This window comes from Geotrypetes seraphini, chromosome 7 (assembly GCF_902459505.1).
Source record: "Geotrypetes seraphini chromosome 7, aGeoSer1.1, whole genome shotgun sequence".
Taxonomy (NCBI): domain Eukaryota; kingdom Metazoa; phylum Chordata; class Amphibia; order Gymnophiona; family Dermophiidae; genus Geotrypetes; species Geotrypetes seraphini.
Window position 1 is genome coordinate 107,436,260 of NC_047090.1, and position 17,969 is coordinate 107,454,228.

General features: G+C 41.2%; 1 protein-coding gene across 6 annotated transcripts in view; it reads left to right on the top strand.

Annotated features, from left to right (window-relative positions):
- SUSD6 (sushi domain containing 6) overlaps positions 1-17,969 on the top strand; it is a 154,235-nt gene that overhangs the window by 106,185 nt on the left and 30,081 nt on the right. For all 6 annotated transcript variants that reach the window (XR_004540142.1, XR_004540143.1, XR_004540145.1 and 3 more), the window contains exon 3: positions 5,287-5,484. Coding sequence is in view for 1 of the 6 variants with exons in the window: in XM_033952361.1 (XP_033808252.1) it covers positions 5,287-5,484 (198 nt within the window). In the remaining 5 variants the exon portion in view is untranslated. The remainder of the gene's footprint in view (positions 1-5,286; positions 5,485-17,969) is intronic.

Consider the following 17,969-nt stretch of genomic DNA (forward strand, 5'->3'; position numbering starts at 1 on the left):
CCCCACCTTTCTGGACACTTCCCCACATGGTCAAAACAACACTAGAGAATATACCTCTTCCCTAAAAGAAAAAAGGAGTGGGGGGGGGGAAGAAAAGAATATTGGGAAATATTTCCAAGGAACATAAAAGGCAGGGTTAGAGTACACAGGTTCAGCAGAGCCCCAAGGAAGTGGAGTACAACAAAAATGCAGATATTTTACTTTCTTTGTAAGCCATCATGGGTATTTCAATTTTGTGATATTCTTCCCTCTGACTCTAACGTCTACAAAATTTCCCCAAGCAAACAACTCATTCAGGAGTGCATGAATGAAATATGAACTATACTTGAGATGTCTTATTCTGAGTGCATTATAAATCACAAATGATAATATAAGTATCTTCTCCTTAACTGCTTCTGCTCTTTCAGAGCTCATAAGAATGGTCAGTTAGAACAGTGGAATCCATCAGGAAAAATGCTAAGCCTCGCTTTGCAAAGCAGTTCAAACCAGTCCACCTTTTTATATGAGTTATTGTAAATGAGTAGAAGTAGAAACTTGACTATTCCACTGATAACCAAATTGTTAGATTTTTAATGTGGGAATAAAAGAATGGACTTTAATTTTGCTAAAATAAGAACATGCCTGCCTTTGCATATTGATTGCAAAAGATCCAGATGCCATTTCAATACCAAAGCTAGCTGTAGCCTGGGGCACACTTTAAATTAGTGTAAATGAATGTAATGTTTTAGATGAGAGTTAACAGAAAATAATGAAAGTCTGTCTTCAGGTACTATATTTTCTCCAAGGACAAGCAGGCATTATATGCTCACATGTGGGTGACATCATCCGTGATGGAACCCGTTTCGAACACTACCAAGTGCATTGTCACTTTAAACTTTTTAAGACAGTCATGTACCGCCCGACTTCGGCTAGCAGGACCTGCAGTTTTTTGTTTTCTGCAGAGCTGAGAAGCTGTATCTTCAATGCTTGTTGCAGGTTTCCGGGTCTCGCTGCATCTTTGTCACTGACCTGATTGGGAACAGGACAGTCCACCAATTTGAATTTTGTATTTTTTTTTTTTAATTTATTTATAAATTTATTGATTTATTACAACAAATAACAACTTAGGCAATTAAACAAATTCAAAGAAAATACATCAAACTAAAAAATAATCTTATCAAGTCCACATTATTAGAGGGGCTGATTGTCCTGTAGGAGTCACCAGGAAAGCAAAGAAAAAAGAAAAGGCAAACAATATACCATAATCTCCTAAGTCAGGCAAATAAACATTCTATTTTCACTCGATCTCAACCTCTGTGTTAGTTACAGGTAATATATCTAATTTAGGTTTATCTTGAAGAAAAGTTTCTAAATGAGCTGGATCAACAAAAATATATCTAGTATTCTGATATGTCACTAAATACTTACATGGGAACTTAAGAAAAAATAAAGCTGCCACAGCCAAAACACAAGTCTTGAGTTGCAGGAACTGCTTTCTCCTGTATTGCATCTGTTTAGAGAAGTCTGGAAATATATTTATCTGTTGACCACAAAACAAGGCATTTTTATTGATAAAATATAATTTAAGAATAGCTTGTTTTTCTATTTCAGTCCTAAATGTGACCAATAATGTTGCTCTTTTGGCTATAAAATCTTTCGAACAGAAATCTGTATTATAGGTTTGCGGGTTCCTTGTCACAGTGGTCCTTTCAGAGTTCTAGACAGAGGTTTGGAGGCTCCAGAAGAGCTCCCACAGCTGGCTTTCACTCAGCAGCAAATACCTAGAAGTCTCAATGATGCCAGGTTGACCCCCAGGATCTCCCTGCATAGGAGGGAGACTTTCGGAGTTCTGAGAGATTTGGACACAGATTTCTTCAGACCAATAGATCCTGGACATTATTTGAGAAGTATACACACTCGAAGATAAGGAAATTGGGTCATTAGGGCATAGACAGGGGGTGGGTAAGCAGAGTGGGCAGGCTTGATGGGCTGTAGCCCTTTTCTGCCGTCATCTTCTATGTTTCTATGAATCCTGTTGGCCGCTCAGGGACATTTTTCTGGATTCTCCGGCAGGAAGACTGGAGAAAACAGCCAAGGTCAGCATGATTGTATAATGGCTGTTACCAATTGGAGCAATAGTGCCAGTACCAGATGCAGACTTAGGCTTAGACAGATACTCTATATACTTCAGTGAGCCCTAGAAAAACTCAGAAGATTGGAGACCAATTCTGGATTTCATGGCAGTTAATGCACCGTTGAAGGTTCCCAGGTTCCAGATAGAAACAATGAGATCAGATGTTGCCTTGGTAGCTCCAGGTGAATTTCTAGACTAGCTAGACTTGACAGAGGCTTACTTACATACCTCCATCTACCCAGATCACAGGAGGTTTCTCCAACTCCATGTGCTAGAGAGCCATTTTCATTTCTTGGCTCTGCCGTTCAGTTTTGCAACTGCACCTTGCACCTTCACCACAGTAATGGTGGTGGCAGAAGCAGCATCCTAGTTCATCCATACTTGGATGATTGGCTTATCAAAGCACTGTCTGTGATGGAATGTCACAGAGCGGTGTCTTAGGTAGTTCAGCTCCTGCAGGATCTGGGGTGGTTTATCTTCAGTGGTACACTTTGGTTCCTCCTTGTTTGTTGATATATGCCACAGCTGTGACATCGTGTGAAAAGACCCTGACTGCTTTGCCTTGCAGCCTTGCTTGGATGAACAGTAGAGCCAACCGAATGGCTCTCAACTCCAGTCTGTTGATGGACCATGCCCTCTGTGAGAGCAACCAACATCCTTGTATGGAATGACCCTCACAAAGACCCTTCAGCCGTAAAGACTGGCACCAGTGTTATATCGGATATTTTCAAACTGGAGGATTCTGGAGATAGAAACATTGAAATATGATGGCAAACAAAGGCCAAATGGCCCATCCAGTCTGCTCATCCACTATCTCCTCTTCTCCCTCAGAGATCCCATGTGCCTGTCCCATGCTTTCTTGAATTCAGACAGTGTCTTTGTTTCCACTACCCCTACTGGGAACCTATTCCACATATCTACCACCCGTTCTGTAAAAAAGTATTTTCTTAGCTTACTCCTGAATCTCCTAAACCTTTTAATTTCATCCTATGCCCTCTCATTCCAGAGCTTCCTTTTAAATGAATGACTCGCCTCATGTGCATTTATGCCATGTAGGTATTTAAACGTCTCTTATCATATCTTCCTCTCCCACCTCCAGAGTATACATATTGAGATCTTTAAGTCTGTCCTCATACGTTTTATGACAAAGAACACTGATAATTTTAGTATCCTTTTTTTGGATCAACTCCATCCTGTTTATATCTTTTTGAAAGTGTGGTCTGCAGAATTGTACACAATATTGTAGATCTCTTTGCTTCTACCCACAATCATAAACATCCTCTTTTCTGTTCTAGAATGTATATTCCCTATCCCCTGATGTCAGATGCCTTCCTTCTGAACTGGGCCGACAAGTTTCTATATGCTTTTCTTTCAGTTCCATTAATAGGGAAAACTCTTCAAACTTTGCCAAGAACAAGCTACCATGATCCTCATAGCACCTTGGTGGCCACGACAACCATGGTTCCCTCTTCAACTCAGTGTCCAGGAATCTATCCCAATTTGAATCTTTCTAACCTTAACACAGAGCGAGGGATCCCTTCTCCATCCCAATCTTCATTCACTGACTCCCAGCAAGTAGATACAATTACACTGTCTACATTGGTATCAGCCATCATTGAAGTTTCCAGGAAATCTTCCATGCAACATTGTTACTGCTTCAGGTGGACTAGATTCACACACTGGTGTAATAGACACTTGTTGCATCCAGACACATCCTCTCCCATCAGTTCTTGATTATCTCCTATACCTCTCTACCTCTGGTTTTAAAACCATTTCAGTCAGCGTTCATCTTAGCACTTTTCATATACACTATTAGCACTTTTCATACACCTCTGGATAAAAAGCCGCTATCTATCTATCCTTTGATCTCCAGTTTCATGATGGGCCTTTTTCATATTAAACCACCTCCAGTTGCTTGGAATTTTAATATTATACTATCAGCCCTGATGAAATCTCCCTTTGAGCCAGTGATGTCTTCATCTCTCAAACTTCTCATATGAAAAGTAGTATTCTTAATCTGCATCATTTCAGCACATTGAGTCAGTGAACTTCAAGCATTGTATCAGATCCATCACATACAATATTCTACCACAATAGGGTGGTTCTCTGCACACATCAAATTTCTTCTTAGGTCATCTCGGATTTTCATTTTACAACAGCTTTGACTAATTTATGAAAATATGTCTGAACAAAGATGTCATAAGCTTAAAGTATGTAACCACACCAAGCTTAGCTGCATTGTAAAATGTCACATCTCTAGCTCATTTGCATGTTACACAACAGGACGCCAAAGATGGCTGTGTATAACATAGTGTATCCGCACATGCAAATGATACATGTATTTGAATCCTTAATTCTGACAACAAATCTGGATCCAAGATGAAGCAGGGTGGCTTTTGCAACAAAAAATATGCTCTTTCAAATTACATAAAAAAGAAACTACACAACAGAAATATTTGCACCCCAAAATGTGGTGAAAATTTGCATAAAAAGTGACATCATGTCTTTGTCATATATTTACTTCCAATTGGCTGCAAAGCCTCCTAGTGCAAATCCTAGACATACATCATGGGCAGTTATGGCCTGAATCAAAGTATAGTTCATGAGCAATGAGGAGTCAAAGTAGACTTTAAATTTCTTATTATAACATTTTCACATAGTTTTCTGCCCATAAAAAGGTAGACTGCCATAAAAAGGGAGGCAAGCTCATGTTGGATTCTAAACTTTGCACAGGAACTTAGTGCCAGGGATCATGTACTAATCCAAAAACTTTCAGTCACCTGACAGGTTTTGTTGGGCTGCAAAGTGGCTTTTTTTTTGTGTTACATGGAACATGACACTCTGAAGGTGGCCTCCATTCAGCTGCCTATAAGTCTTGACCCAATAGAGATCAGCCCCCCAAAATCGCATGATTTAGTTTGAGACCCTTGTGAATGTCTGCTAAAATTGTATTCAATTTGGAGGAGGTTGAGCATGGACAATTTTCAAAATTGGTCCTCTTGATATGGAATGACACAAAAAACAAATGCTAATGTTGACAAACATGATCCCTAAAGACAATGTATTCTACTTTGACAATAAGTTTTAGCTTGAGTATTTAAAAAAAATAAAAATAAAAATGAATTTCTAATGATTTTGATAGCTAGTTGTTTTTTGTTTTTTTCCTTTTCTAGTTTGCCCCTATCCACCGGAACCAGAGAACGGAGGTTTCTTGTGCTACCCAGGCCCCTGCAAGGAGTCCCTGAAATCGGAAACTGTAATTGAGTATTTTTGTGCTGAGGGCTACATGTTGAAAGGAGATTATAAATTCTTGACATGCAAAAATGGAGAATGGAATCCTGCTATGGAAATTAGCTGTCGGCTCAGACAGGGTAAGTGTGTATGGACACCTTGGAAGCAAAGTTTTATATTTCTTTTGCAAGGCTTATACTATTCAGTAAATCTGTCAGGGATCAAAAAAGATATGCAGAAAATAGTCTCTTTATATACAGACAGCCTGCATTTATCTTTCAGATGTGCAAAGTTCATCACCAGAAGAACGTTGGAAACATTCTGGATTACAAGATAAATGTTAATAATGCAACATATTTGGTCATGGGACAAATAAACAATTGATTGATAATTTTAATGTTTGTCTTTAGGGCCTCCCTGTGGCTCAATGATAGTTTTATTCAGTGCCTTTTGAGAATGTTCTCATTTCAGTTCTCAAGTCATATCTTCTGTTCCTTGGAGGTCACACAGATTCTGCAGAGCAGCCTTCAGACTCCCAGGGGAGGGAGCCTATTCTTAAGGTTGATGCTTAATGTCTTGATTCAGAGTAGAGAATGACAAGGTGACAAAATTCATCACCGTTCCCGTCCCCGCGGATAACCGCGGGAAACCATCTTCATGTCATTCTTTAAGGAGAGAGGGAAGATTCAGAGTATGAATGGCCACAACCACTGACCCGCAAGGTTTGCTTTGAAAAATGCTGGTATAGAAAGACTGAGGTTGAAATAGACACTAAAAAATGACATGGGATTATTTCCCGTGGTTATCCGCGGGGACGGGAATGGTGATGAATTTTGTCACCGTGCCATTCTTTAATTCAGAGCTCATTGCAGGGTTGTAGGAAGGAGCTGTGGTGCATGGTATCTGACCCTCACTTCAGTGACCAAGTGAGGTGCGGTAGGGAGAGGGAAATTCCAGTTAGTTACGAATGAAGGCTCATGCGTCTTGATTCCAATACATAATCATAGTTTTGAATGTTTGCATATTAAGATCTCATAGAAATGTATAATTATTTTTATATAAAGCTAATTAAATGGGAAAGTTAGTATGTTTTCATAGGACATAAATGCTGTACCAAGTTTACTCTTTCAGATGTTACAAATTAAAGTACCTGTTAAAACCATTCAGTGTATCAGTGACTGGAGTAGTACAGAAAAAACTGTATATATTCAAATATAAGATGAGATTTTTGGTCCAAAAAAATGGCCCAAAAATGAGTCTCATCTTATATTTGGGTCATCACCCGCCTGCCCCCCCCCCCCCCTCTCCCGGACATGTTACAGGCCTCTGCTGGGCCTGCCTTATGGCCTGGTGGGGTGGACTGAGACAGGAGGGATCCCTCCCATCTCCTTTCCCGGCTGATTCTGCCAATTTTTTTTTTACCTCCCTCCCGCCTCCCCCATGAGCCCCATGAGAACTCAGGGCAGCCATTCAACGAGTGGCTCAGCACCAGGCAGGAGTACGACAGCTCGCCCATGCCACGAGAACTCAAGGCGGCCATTCAGGGAGAGGCTCAGCACGGGGCAAGAGCGTGGAAAGCTTGATTCTGTCCGTTATACTGCTGGACTAACAGGAATTCAAAAAGATACATGGGGGGAAAGAGGTAAAAAAAAAAAAATTTATAGTCATCCAAGACAGGAGACAGGAGGGATGCCTCCTGTTCCAGCCCACCAGGTCATACAGCAGGTCTGATGAAGGCCTACAAGACATCAGGAGAGGGGGGGGGGACAGGGCAGGGAGGGGGGCTGGGTGTTTGACTGAATTGACACTTGGTCTGACTCAGCATGGCTTTTCTTAGGTTCTTATGAACTTATTGTTTCAATAAATATTTGGTTAAATTTTGACTATTAAAGGATAAAACTAGAAAGCCCAGAAATTGAGCAAAAAAAGAATTATATTTGACTAATAAGAGGGAGATACGAGGGTGGTTTGAAAAGTTCAGTAAGGAAAAACAAGTTAAATTAAAATAAATAAATAAATAAAACAGTTATATTTCTCAACATAGTTTCCATCAAGAACTGTACATAAGAACATAAGAATTGCCGCTGCTTAGTCAGACCAGTGGTTCATCGTGCCCTGCAGTCCACTCAAAGCCCAATGCTCTAAATGTGTCCAGTCTCACCTGCGTACTTTCCAGTTTAGCAGGAACTTGTCCAACTTTGTCTTGAATCCCTGGAGAGTGTTTTCCCCTATAACAGACTCCGGAAGAGCATTCGAGTTTTCTACCACTTTCTACATTCCTGAATATGCTGCAGGAGAAGTTTAGGAATCTATACTACTGGAAATACTACTCAATTAAATCATATGAAGCCGCAACAGCATTTGTAACTCAGGGACTGCCTGTATAGTATACAATAGCTCACATGTTCAGTGTTTGTAGTTTGATAGGGTAGTTTTACTAGTTTTTCTATGCACAAAGTAACATAGTTTTTCTGTGCAACAAAGTCAAGTGAAATGTTAATTGTATTGCACTTCACATATATGTATAGAAGAAACTGGAATAAAGATGAATATGGGCTACTATTTAACTAATCATTGTACCATTTTAGAAGGTTCAATGTTCTCTACCTCTACTTTTACTTGTTTTCCAATCCAAAAGGGATTATAAGGAATAATACATAAAAGGTCAAAATGTCTTTGTTTGAAGGCAAAATAATTCTGCAATTTTAACAGAATAAAATTTGGCATATGAGAGAAACCCGTAAAAAGACACATTAGATGTGAAATGGGCCAAATCCATACTGGAGGTTGTAGAGAAATAAGCTCCTTCCAAAAATATTCCAATTCAATTCTTTGGGAGAAGGATTTCCTGCTTCTGTAGCAGAGAATAATTAATAGAATGAAATAAAACATGTTATGTTGGGAAAAAAAAAATGGTTAAAAATGAAAGCCCCCCCCCCCCCAAAAAAAAAAAAAAAAAAGACCAGTTCATTTCTATAGGAAAAGGAATTGCAGGTTTTGTAGCATACACTTAAAGTAAAACGTAGCTCTTACAAAACAGGGCAAGGCTGTTAAGATAGGATTCCCTAGTCTTGCAAACCTCCAAACTGTTCCCACAGCTCAAAAACTATTACCACCACCACTACCTGACAAACTTCCTTCCCTAGAAACTACCATCCCACCTCCAAACAAATTGTCCAACTCCAAAATTCATCCGTTATAATTACCTCTACAAGCCATAAGACTGGCTAGATTAAGCCATTGACAAACTTTGCACATATTTTCTGTATGCCCACATATTTAAGGAGCCCATGTGAAATGTGCTCAGGACTCAAGAGTACAATTGTCAATTGTATGTTCTTTTTTATGGATGTCAATAGCATTTTGCATTAATGTCCAGCAGGGTTATAGCCAGACTGCCAATCTAGGGAGGCCTGAGACCAAAGTGGGTAGGCCATATTTTTTTTCGCATCTCCACCTCCCCCCCCCCCCCCCCAAGAACATGAAATACTTGTGCTGGCCTTGTTGCAAGAAGTTGAACAGCACCGCATGCTTTATTCTATCTCAAGAAGACATTGAATTCTTGAGTATTTGGAACACCATTGGTAGATGACTACACCAAAATGTACCTGTTTAACTATTAATAAAGTATGTTAAATATTTGTTATTTTCCACAATAAAGTGCAGATATTGAATGTTCATTTAATACAATGCTGCTAGATGTTTTGCATAAAATGTCTTATCAATGTATCATTGCTGAGTGGAGGAGAGCTACAGCCTCAGCACCCTGTGATTGTGGATTCAACCCTGCACTGCTCCTTGTGACCCTGGGCAAGTCACTTAATCCTTCACTGCCCCAGGGACATTAGATAGACTGTGACTGCTGGGACAGATAAGGAACATGCTTGAGTACCTGATCTGTAATCCATTCTGAACTCCTTTGGGAGGACGAGCTAAAAAATTGAATAAATAAACATAAGTTATAGCTATAATACCAAAACATTTGCTCCATTAAGCAAAAATTATAGCAAATTTTAAGAAAAAGCTTTATGTAATTGACTTTGAGGACCCCAGGATGGGCTTTAAACTATTTGTTTAACTATTTTCTGATCAAATGCAATCAAATTCATAGGAAAAACTTCAATTTTCAAACTAGGTTTTTCTGGACAGCTGTAACATGCTCTTTCCCGATAGTTTGTGCATGCATCAAGAAAGGAGAGTGCACACTATATGCACAAGGTACATACTCTTGATAATGTTTTGAAAATGAAAAATAACAAACTTAACACAAACATACAGTTTTTGGGTGCCTATTCCTAGAAACTATACTCAAATGCAAGCATGAACAGGCACACAAACCAACCTGTTCTCCCCCTATCCCCCCCCAAAAAAAAATATATATATATTCACATATATATTTACTAGTGGTGCCCGATTCAGGAAAAAAAATTTTGATTCGATTCAGCCTATTGAATCAATTTTTCGATTCGATTTTTCCTGCCCAAGTGGGTGGTTTTTTTTCAAACATCCTGGTGGGTTTATTTTATAGCTTAGAAACATAGAAACTGACGGCAGAAAAGGGCCAAGGCCCATCTAGTCTGCCCATACCAATGTCCCACCCCCTAACTCCCTCCCCGAAGAGATCCCACGTGCCAATCCCATTTTTTCTTAAAATCTGACACCCATTTTTTCTTAAAAGCTTCTACACCCTTTTCTAGCCTCTTCACCTCCTTTGCCCTCTCCTACCCACACTGGTGCTGTGGTGTAAACAAAATAAACAAAAAAGACTTTTCCTCTCTCTGTTAAATCCTAGGTCACATTTGCAGTCTTAACACCAACTCTGGCAGGATACACATTTCAAATCTGACATATTGTAATCACAAAACATAAAATAAAATTATTTTTTCTACCTTTGGTTGTCTGGTTATTATTCAAATCTTGTTGGTCCCAGACTCTGGTTGCCTTCTGATAACTCGCTTGCCAGGGTCTCCCTCCCTGCTCCTCCTGTCCAGCAGAACCTCTTCTCCCTTTCCTTCCCTGCTCCCCCTGTCTAGCAGTACCCCTTCTCCCTTCCCCTCCCTCCGTGTACTTCTAGACCAGGGCCCCTCTCCCCCGAAGGCCTACGTGTTCCCCCTCTTCTATGCCAGCTCCCCAGGCCTCCCGCTCTTACTGCAGCCTGAAGAGAGGATCGCTGATGCTCTAGCGATCCTTGCAGGCTGCTACCATCCTCAGAAGCACGGTCCCTCTGACGCGATCCTGCACCTGATGTCAGAGGAGGGGCGGGACCGTGTCAGAGGAAACGTGCTTCTGAGGACAGTAGTAACTTGCAAGGATCGCGTAGAGCACCGGCGATCCTTTCTGCAGGCTGCGGTAAGAGCAGGAGGCCAGGGGGGAAGCCAGAGGATGCAGCAAAGAGTGCCAAAGCACGGGACAAGGTAAAACCAGGATTTCAGCAGCTCTTCCCGACTGACTCTCCCCTCGCCCCCTAAAGCAGGAGCATCAGGCCAGCAAGAGGCAGCGCTGCCACTCCTGCTTTAGGAAGGCACGGGGAGGAGGGTCGGTCACCGAATCAACCAGGCTGATTTTTTTTAAAAATCAAATCGATTTGAATCGATTCACCTGAAGTGATTCAGTGAATCGATTCAAATTGGAAATCGGGCAGAACTAGTATTTACTGTACATGCAGAGGGTTTGGCAAAAATTCCATGAGCCATGCTTTACAAGTTTTACCCACTTGTTTAAAACAATTTTTCCCTATCTCAGTACAGTCCTGGGTGCATTACCAGTCCAGACTGCTCAAAGCAATATTGAGCAGTTTGAGATCATAAAATATATGTCAGAAATGAATGCTTATCCCCTCAAATGCTGGGTGAAAGTGCAGTCAGCTGGTATAAACTGACAAACTTTCTGCAGACATCCATTTCTCTAAAGGGAATTAAACCAGACCTTTATTCAAAGCCATCTGTGAAGCTGCTAGAAAAGGTCTAAAGATAGCTTCTTGCTTATGTGAAAGCTTAAAATAGCATTCAGGGACCTTTGTTAAAGCACACAAGCTTGAATCTTTCTTAAAGCTGGGTCAAGACATTTCTAGAATTCTTTCATTTTGCTCTTTAGATTTTAATCATCTCTATGGCCACTCATTTTTTTTGCTGATAGTGTATGAAAGCAAAAGGAATTCTCTTTTCATTTTCAGAAGCTACCAGGAAATAAGAAATGTCCATTTGAGATGCGTTGACTTGTCACATACGAGTAGGTTCAGTGCCAATAAGTTAGTAGAGGTGTACAAGCCCAAACTTTTCATTTTTAGTTTCCTGCTTAAATCACTAAGTTAGAAGGTGTTGGAGCAACATATACAAGATGGTATAGTGTACAGCCAGTCCCTGGGTTAAAAGCAAATTCTGTTTTTCAAACCATTCTTAAGTTGAATTTGTATGTAACTTGGATCCTGTATGGTACGCAGTCTATAAAAACATTGAACATTAAAGAAACAGTCCTCAAAATAAAGTACTGTAGTTTAAATAGAAAAGATAGGAGGTTTACACTTACTTTTGTTCTTCATCTGTCCCAGTGTTTCTTCTTCAGCACCACATCCAACATTTCTCCCTCTCATCTCTCTCTTCACCATGCATCTTTACATCACGCTTCTCCCACCACCATGTCCAGTACTTTCCCTACCTATGCCCAACAATTCACTTTTCTTCTTTTCCCCATGTGCATCATCTTTCCCTCTCATTCAGATACCCATGCTCAATAATTCTCCCTTCTATTCCCTCTCCACCTCAGTATCTCTTTCCCTTACTTCCTCTGTTCTTCCATCCTATGTCCCAAGTTCATGTTCCCCTCCCTTCCTTCCTTTGTCCGAAGTTTGTTCTTCTATGTCCCAATGTGATCCTGCTTCGCTCTTCCTGTGCCAACGCACCTCCTCTTCCTCCCTTCCATGTTCCAATGCGCCCCTCCTCCTCCCTTCTTTGTCCCAATGCGCTCCTAGTCTTTCCGTTCTGCGTTCCAAATTTGTACCTCCCTCCCTCCTGCAGGTGTTTACCTCCACTGGCCTCCTCCCAACCGCACTTACATTACATTACATTAGTGACTTCTATTCCGCCTATACCTTGCAGTTCAAGGCGGATTACAAAAGAGCTAACTGGACATTTCCAGTAACGTTACAATTGTTTTTTGGTTATAAAAGAGGTAAGATAGCTGGATAATTTCCAGGAGCACTTGCAAATTGGATAGTAAAAATGACTGGACATTTATAGGTAATATTACAAATAGGTTACAAATAAGATTACATTACATTTTAGGGATCTGTATTCTTGGTTGGTATTTTGAGGAGGAAGAGATTACCAAAGTGGAGGCTTTGGGAGGGGAATTTACCAGGGAGGAGAGGGAAGAGGGGGAGGGTTAATGTATCTGGATAAATTTTTTGAATAGCAGGGTTTTGATTTCTTTTCAAAATGTTTTGAGATCTCCCGTTGCCGTCAGCAGATTGGAGATGGAGTGGTCAAGTTTCGCTGCTTGCGTCGCAAGAAGGTTGTCAAACATCTTCTTGCGCTGAGTGCCTTTGAGCGGAGGATAGGCAAATGGGGTCAGGGTTCTTCTTTGTCTTGTGGTGAGGATCTGATTTAGGCGGTTGTTTAGGTAGGTGGGGGCAGAGCCGTTTAATGCTTAGAACAATAGACAATAGAATTTGAATTGAATTTGTGCTTGTATTGGTAGCCAGTGAGAGTCTAGGAAGGCAGTGGTGATGTGATCATATTTTCTCAGAGAGTAGATCAGTCTGAGAGCGGTGTTTTGTATTGACTGGAGTTGTTTTAGCATGTTGGCAGGGCAAGGTAGATAGAGGGAATTGCAATAGTCCAGTAAACCTAGGACTAGGGATTGGACAATTAGCCTGAATTGCTCTGGGACAAAGAATTTTCTTATTTTACGTAGATTTCTCATAATTAAAAAGCTTTCTGGGTTGTCTTATTGATTTGGGCCTGCATTCTACATCATCCATGGTTCCTACACACCGTGGCTAACCTGGAAGCCTTCCCTCTGATGTCAGAAGCTTTCTAAACTGTTGATACGTACTAGCATTCACTATTAAAGAATTCAAATCATTTCCCCAGATAAGAGATGATGATATTTTTTGTGTTTACATCCTTTAATGGATGGAAATTAAAGAAAGCGTCTGAACATCTAGAACATTTTTACATTAACAAATGTGAAAAAATCCACCAAATATCTAGATGTAAGCCCAGATAATACCTTGAAATACATACAGCCAAACTTTTTCATGCGTGCCTCCACCAGCAACCAATGCAATTCGTGCAAAAAATCAATCGGACTGTTGCATTCTGTATTACACGCAATCTATAAAACACTTTTTGAGTACCAGCCAGATAGACAATGCTGCAGTAATCCAGTTGGCTTAAAATCAAAGACTGGACCAATAATTTAAATGATGAAATGTCAAAATATGCTCTTATATATAGTACACAATTTCCATAAAGTGTGGAAGCTTTTCCGTACCAGGGCATCAATCTGATTCTTCATGGTTAGATTCTGGTTCAAGATTATAGCTAAGATCTTAATTATAGGAAGAACTGGATAGATCTCAGCATTAAATATCAAGGATGTTTCGGTACAAGTTTGGCGCGGAGACGCATAAAAGAATAAATGTGCAAACCTGCTGAATTTTGCAAGTCAGCAGACATAATTGAGTTGTTGTGCACCTTTTGAGGTAGATCACAGAGCCTTGCCAAACTCTTAGAAACAGAAGATGAAACATAGAAACATAGAAGATGACGGCAGAAAAGGGCTACAGCCCATCAAGTCTGCCCACTCTGCTTACCCCCCCCTGTCTATGCCCTAATGACCCAATTTCCTTATCTTGACTCTCGTAGGGATCCCACATGGGTATCCCATTTATTCTTAAAGTCTGGCACGCTGTCTGCCTCGATCACCTGCACTGGAAGCTTGTTCCAATGATCAACCACTCTCTGTGAAGAAATACTTTCTGGTGTCGCCATGAAATTTTCCGCCCCTGAGTTTGAGCGGGTGCCCTCTTGTGGCCGAGGGTCCCTTGAGAAAGAAAATATCATCTTCCACTTCGACACGTCCCGTGAGGTACTTAAATGTTTCGATCATGTCTCCCCTCTTCCTACGTTCCTCAAGAGTGTAGAGCTGCAATTTGTTCAGTCTCTCTTCGTACGAGAGACCCTTGAGCCCCGAGATCATCCTGGTGGCCGTCCGTTGAACCGATTCAATTCTGCACACATCTTTACTGTAATGTGGCCTCCAGAATTGCACACAGTACTCCAGATGAGGTCTCACCATGGCCCTGTACAACGGCATTATGACTTCAGGCTTTCGGCTGACGAAACTTCTATTGATACAACCCAATATCTGCCTTGCCTTAGATGAAGCCTTCTCCACTTGATTGGCAGTTTTCATGTCTGCACTGATGATTACTCCTAAATCTCGTTCTGCTGAAGTCCTAGTTAAAGTTTCTCCGTTCAAGAAGTACGTCCTGCATGGATTTCCGCTTCCGAGGTGCATGACCTTACATTTCTTAGCATTGAAGCCTAGCTGCCAGGTTGAGGACCAACTTTCCAATGTAAGCAGGTCCTGCGCCATATAATTCTGTAAACTGCATTCACTTACTATATTACATAGTTTGGCGTCATCGGCGAATAGTGTTATTTTACCTTGAAGCCCTTGAGTCAGATCCCCTATGAATATGTTGAAAAGGAGTGGACCCAGGACCGAGCCCTGCGGCACTCCACTGGTCACCTCCGATGTTTTAGAGAGGGTACCATTAACCACCACCCTCTGAAGTCTGCCACTCAGCCAATCATTGACCCATGCAGTTAGTGTCTCTCCTAACCCCATCTTCACATCTTTATACATTTTTCACATTCTGTTGCCTAAATATTACAATTCAAAATGCATTAAAGTAGGAAGTTTTTCCACCAATCAACACTTATACTTTAAGTTTGCAGTGTGAAAGAATATTTATAGAAATATTCAGAAAGAAAGAATAAGAAACCAAAAGGTTTTGATTACACCAGTCTTCACACTCTGATGCAGTTGGGGCCAGATTAAAACATAAGCAAACTAGACACATACTTAGAACACAAATGTTTAGGGGACCATGTTAGGTTTGCCAACTGTCTGGATTCTTTTCAGGTTTGTACAGATGGCTTGTTTGGTTTGGTTTAAAAAAAAAAAAATTCTGGAAGCTAGAAGTAGCAGGTAAACTGTCTGAAAGTGTAGACTTTAATTATCATCCAGGGGCAAACTTTAATTATCATCCAAACGCCTTCTGGAAATCCAGATATACAATGTCGACCGGGTCGCTCTTGTCTATCTGCTTGTTTACTCCCTCGAAGAAGTGCAACGAGTTTGTCAAACAAGATCTGCCTTTGCTGAAACCATGCTGGCTGGTGTCCGTCAAGGTGATCAATGATTGATCAAGGTGATCAATCAGACCATGTCCGTCAAGGTGATCAATGATGCGGTCCTTTATCAGCTCCTCTACCATTTTTCCCGGTACCGATGTCAGACTCACCGGTCTGTAGCTTCCCGGGTCTCCCCTTGAATCTTTTTTGAAGATCGGCGTTACATTCGCCACCTTCCAGTCCTCCGGAATCTTTCTCGATTTGATCGACAGATTGGCTATTAGCTGAAGCAGTTCAGCTATAGTCCCTTTCAGTTCCTTGACGACCCTCGGATGGATACCATCTGGTCCCAGGGATTTATTGCTCTTAAGCCTATCAATCTGCCTGCATATCTCTTCTAGACTGATCGTTAACCCTGTCAGTTTCCCATTTTCACTTCCAGCATATAGCCTGATGGGTTCCGGTATGTTGTGTATATTCTCTTCAGTAAATACAGACGCAAAAAATGTGTTCAGTCTGTTGGCAATTATTTTGTCCTCCTTTAGCGCTCCCTTTATTCCTTGGTCCAACAATCCCACCACTTCCTTCGCAGGTCGTTTTCCTTTAATATATCGAAAGAACGGCTTTGAAGTTTTTCGCCTCCTTGGCTATTTTTTCCTCGCAGTCTCTTTTGGCCCCTTTTATTGCCTTATGGCACCTGTGTTGATGTTGTTTGTGCTTATTCCAGTTTTCGTCAGTTTTTGACCTTTTCCATTCCTTAAACAAAGTTTTTTATTTCTCTCTGATCGCTTCCTTTACCTCTACAATGAGCCATGCCGATTCTTTGTTCTTTTTTGATCCCTTGTTGATACGTGGTATATAGCGATTTTGTGCCTCAGTGACCATATCCTTAAAAAGGGACCAAACTTGCTCTAGCATTTATACAGTGTTCATCCTCTTCTTAATCTTCTTCCCCACCATGCGTCTCATCCTTCGTAATTCCCTTAACGGAAGTTCAGTGCCATGGCTGTGGTGCTGGACCGATGTTTCGCCCCTTCCTGCCTCCAGTGTCATTAGCAGCAGAAACTTGAGCGTAACCTAAGACTAAAATCCTTTGACCATTTCAAATCATTGCTATAAACATTTCTATTCAAGGATGCTTTTGATTATTCTCCTTGTTCCTTCCACTTGGGCCATGTCAAGGGAGCTGCCCAGCAGGACTGCGCAACATATCTTCTCCTTCCTCCTTTTCTTGTCCTACCAAATTAATGTAGTTCTAGTTTCCCTTAATTTTCCTCTCTGTTACTCTCCACTATCTATCAAGGTCATATTGTACACTGCATAGATGCTTCACCATGCATTATATCAGTCCTAAAGTATGAGAAACTTGACTTGAGAGAAGCAGGAAAAGGAATAAGTCACAGTTCATTTGTCCCACCAGTTAGACAACTTCATTGAGCTTTCCATTCATCTCTAGGCTCTGGGTAAGTTAAGGAAATATGAGAAGAAATGAAAGTAGTAAAACAAGTGGTAGATGCTAGACAACTGGTTGAAGTTTACACATTAAATACAGTTGTACAAAATGTTGTTGTTTTTTTTTTTTTTTTTTGGGGGGGGGGTTTCTAGTGCAGTTTGCTTTTCATGTGATATGTATGTATATGTAGCTATCTTAGTTTAGTTGTAGAGTGGTTTATAAAAAAAAAAAATAAAGTAGCCCCTGCTCTCCCTGCCTGAATTGGAAAGCAGGGCGAGCAGGGGCTGCTTTTTTTTTAAATGGGCAAAGCTGTTGTGTATGCACAACACACATACAAGAGCTGCGCCTATTTACCCCCTCCCCGACATTGAAGTACTTTATTTTTACTGCTGCAGGGTTGGGGGATCCCCCTAACAACAAGCTCCCCTACTCTCCCCCAACAGCCCTGCACCATACCATGCCTGGTGGTTTAGTGAACTGTCTGTCCCCTCCCTTTCCCCCACAACTCTTCCATACCTTTTTTAAGAGACTGGCAGGAGAGATGCTAACTCCTGTCAGCAGGCCTGCCTCTTACGGAGGGCCTTCCCCTTCCTGGTACATCTTGAGATGCACCGGAAGGGGCCTAAGGCCCTGAATGATTCAGGCACCTGAGGCCACTCCCCCCTGGTGTCCTTGGGAGGGGCCTTAGGTGCCTGAGCCAATCTTGTCCTTAAGCCTTCCCAGTGCACCCTGCACTCACTGGGAGGGAAGGGCCTAAGACGCTGGCCCAAGTGCCTAAGGCCGCTCCCTGGTGCATCCCACAATGCAC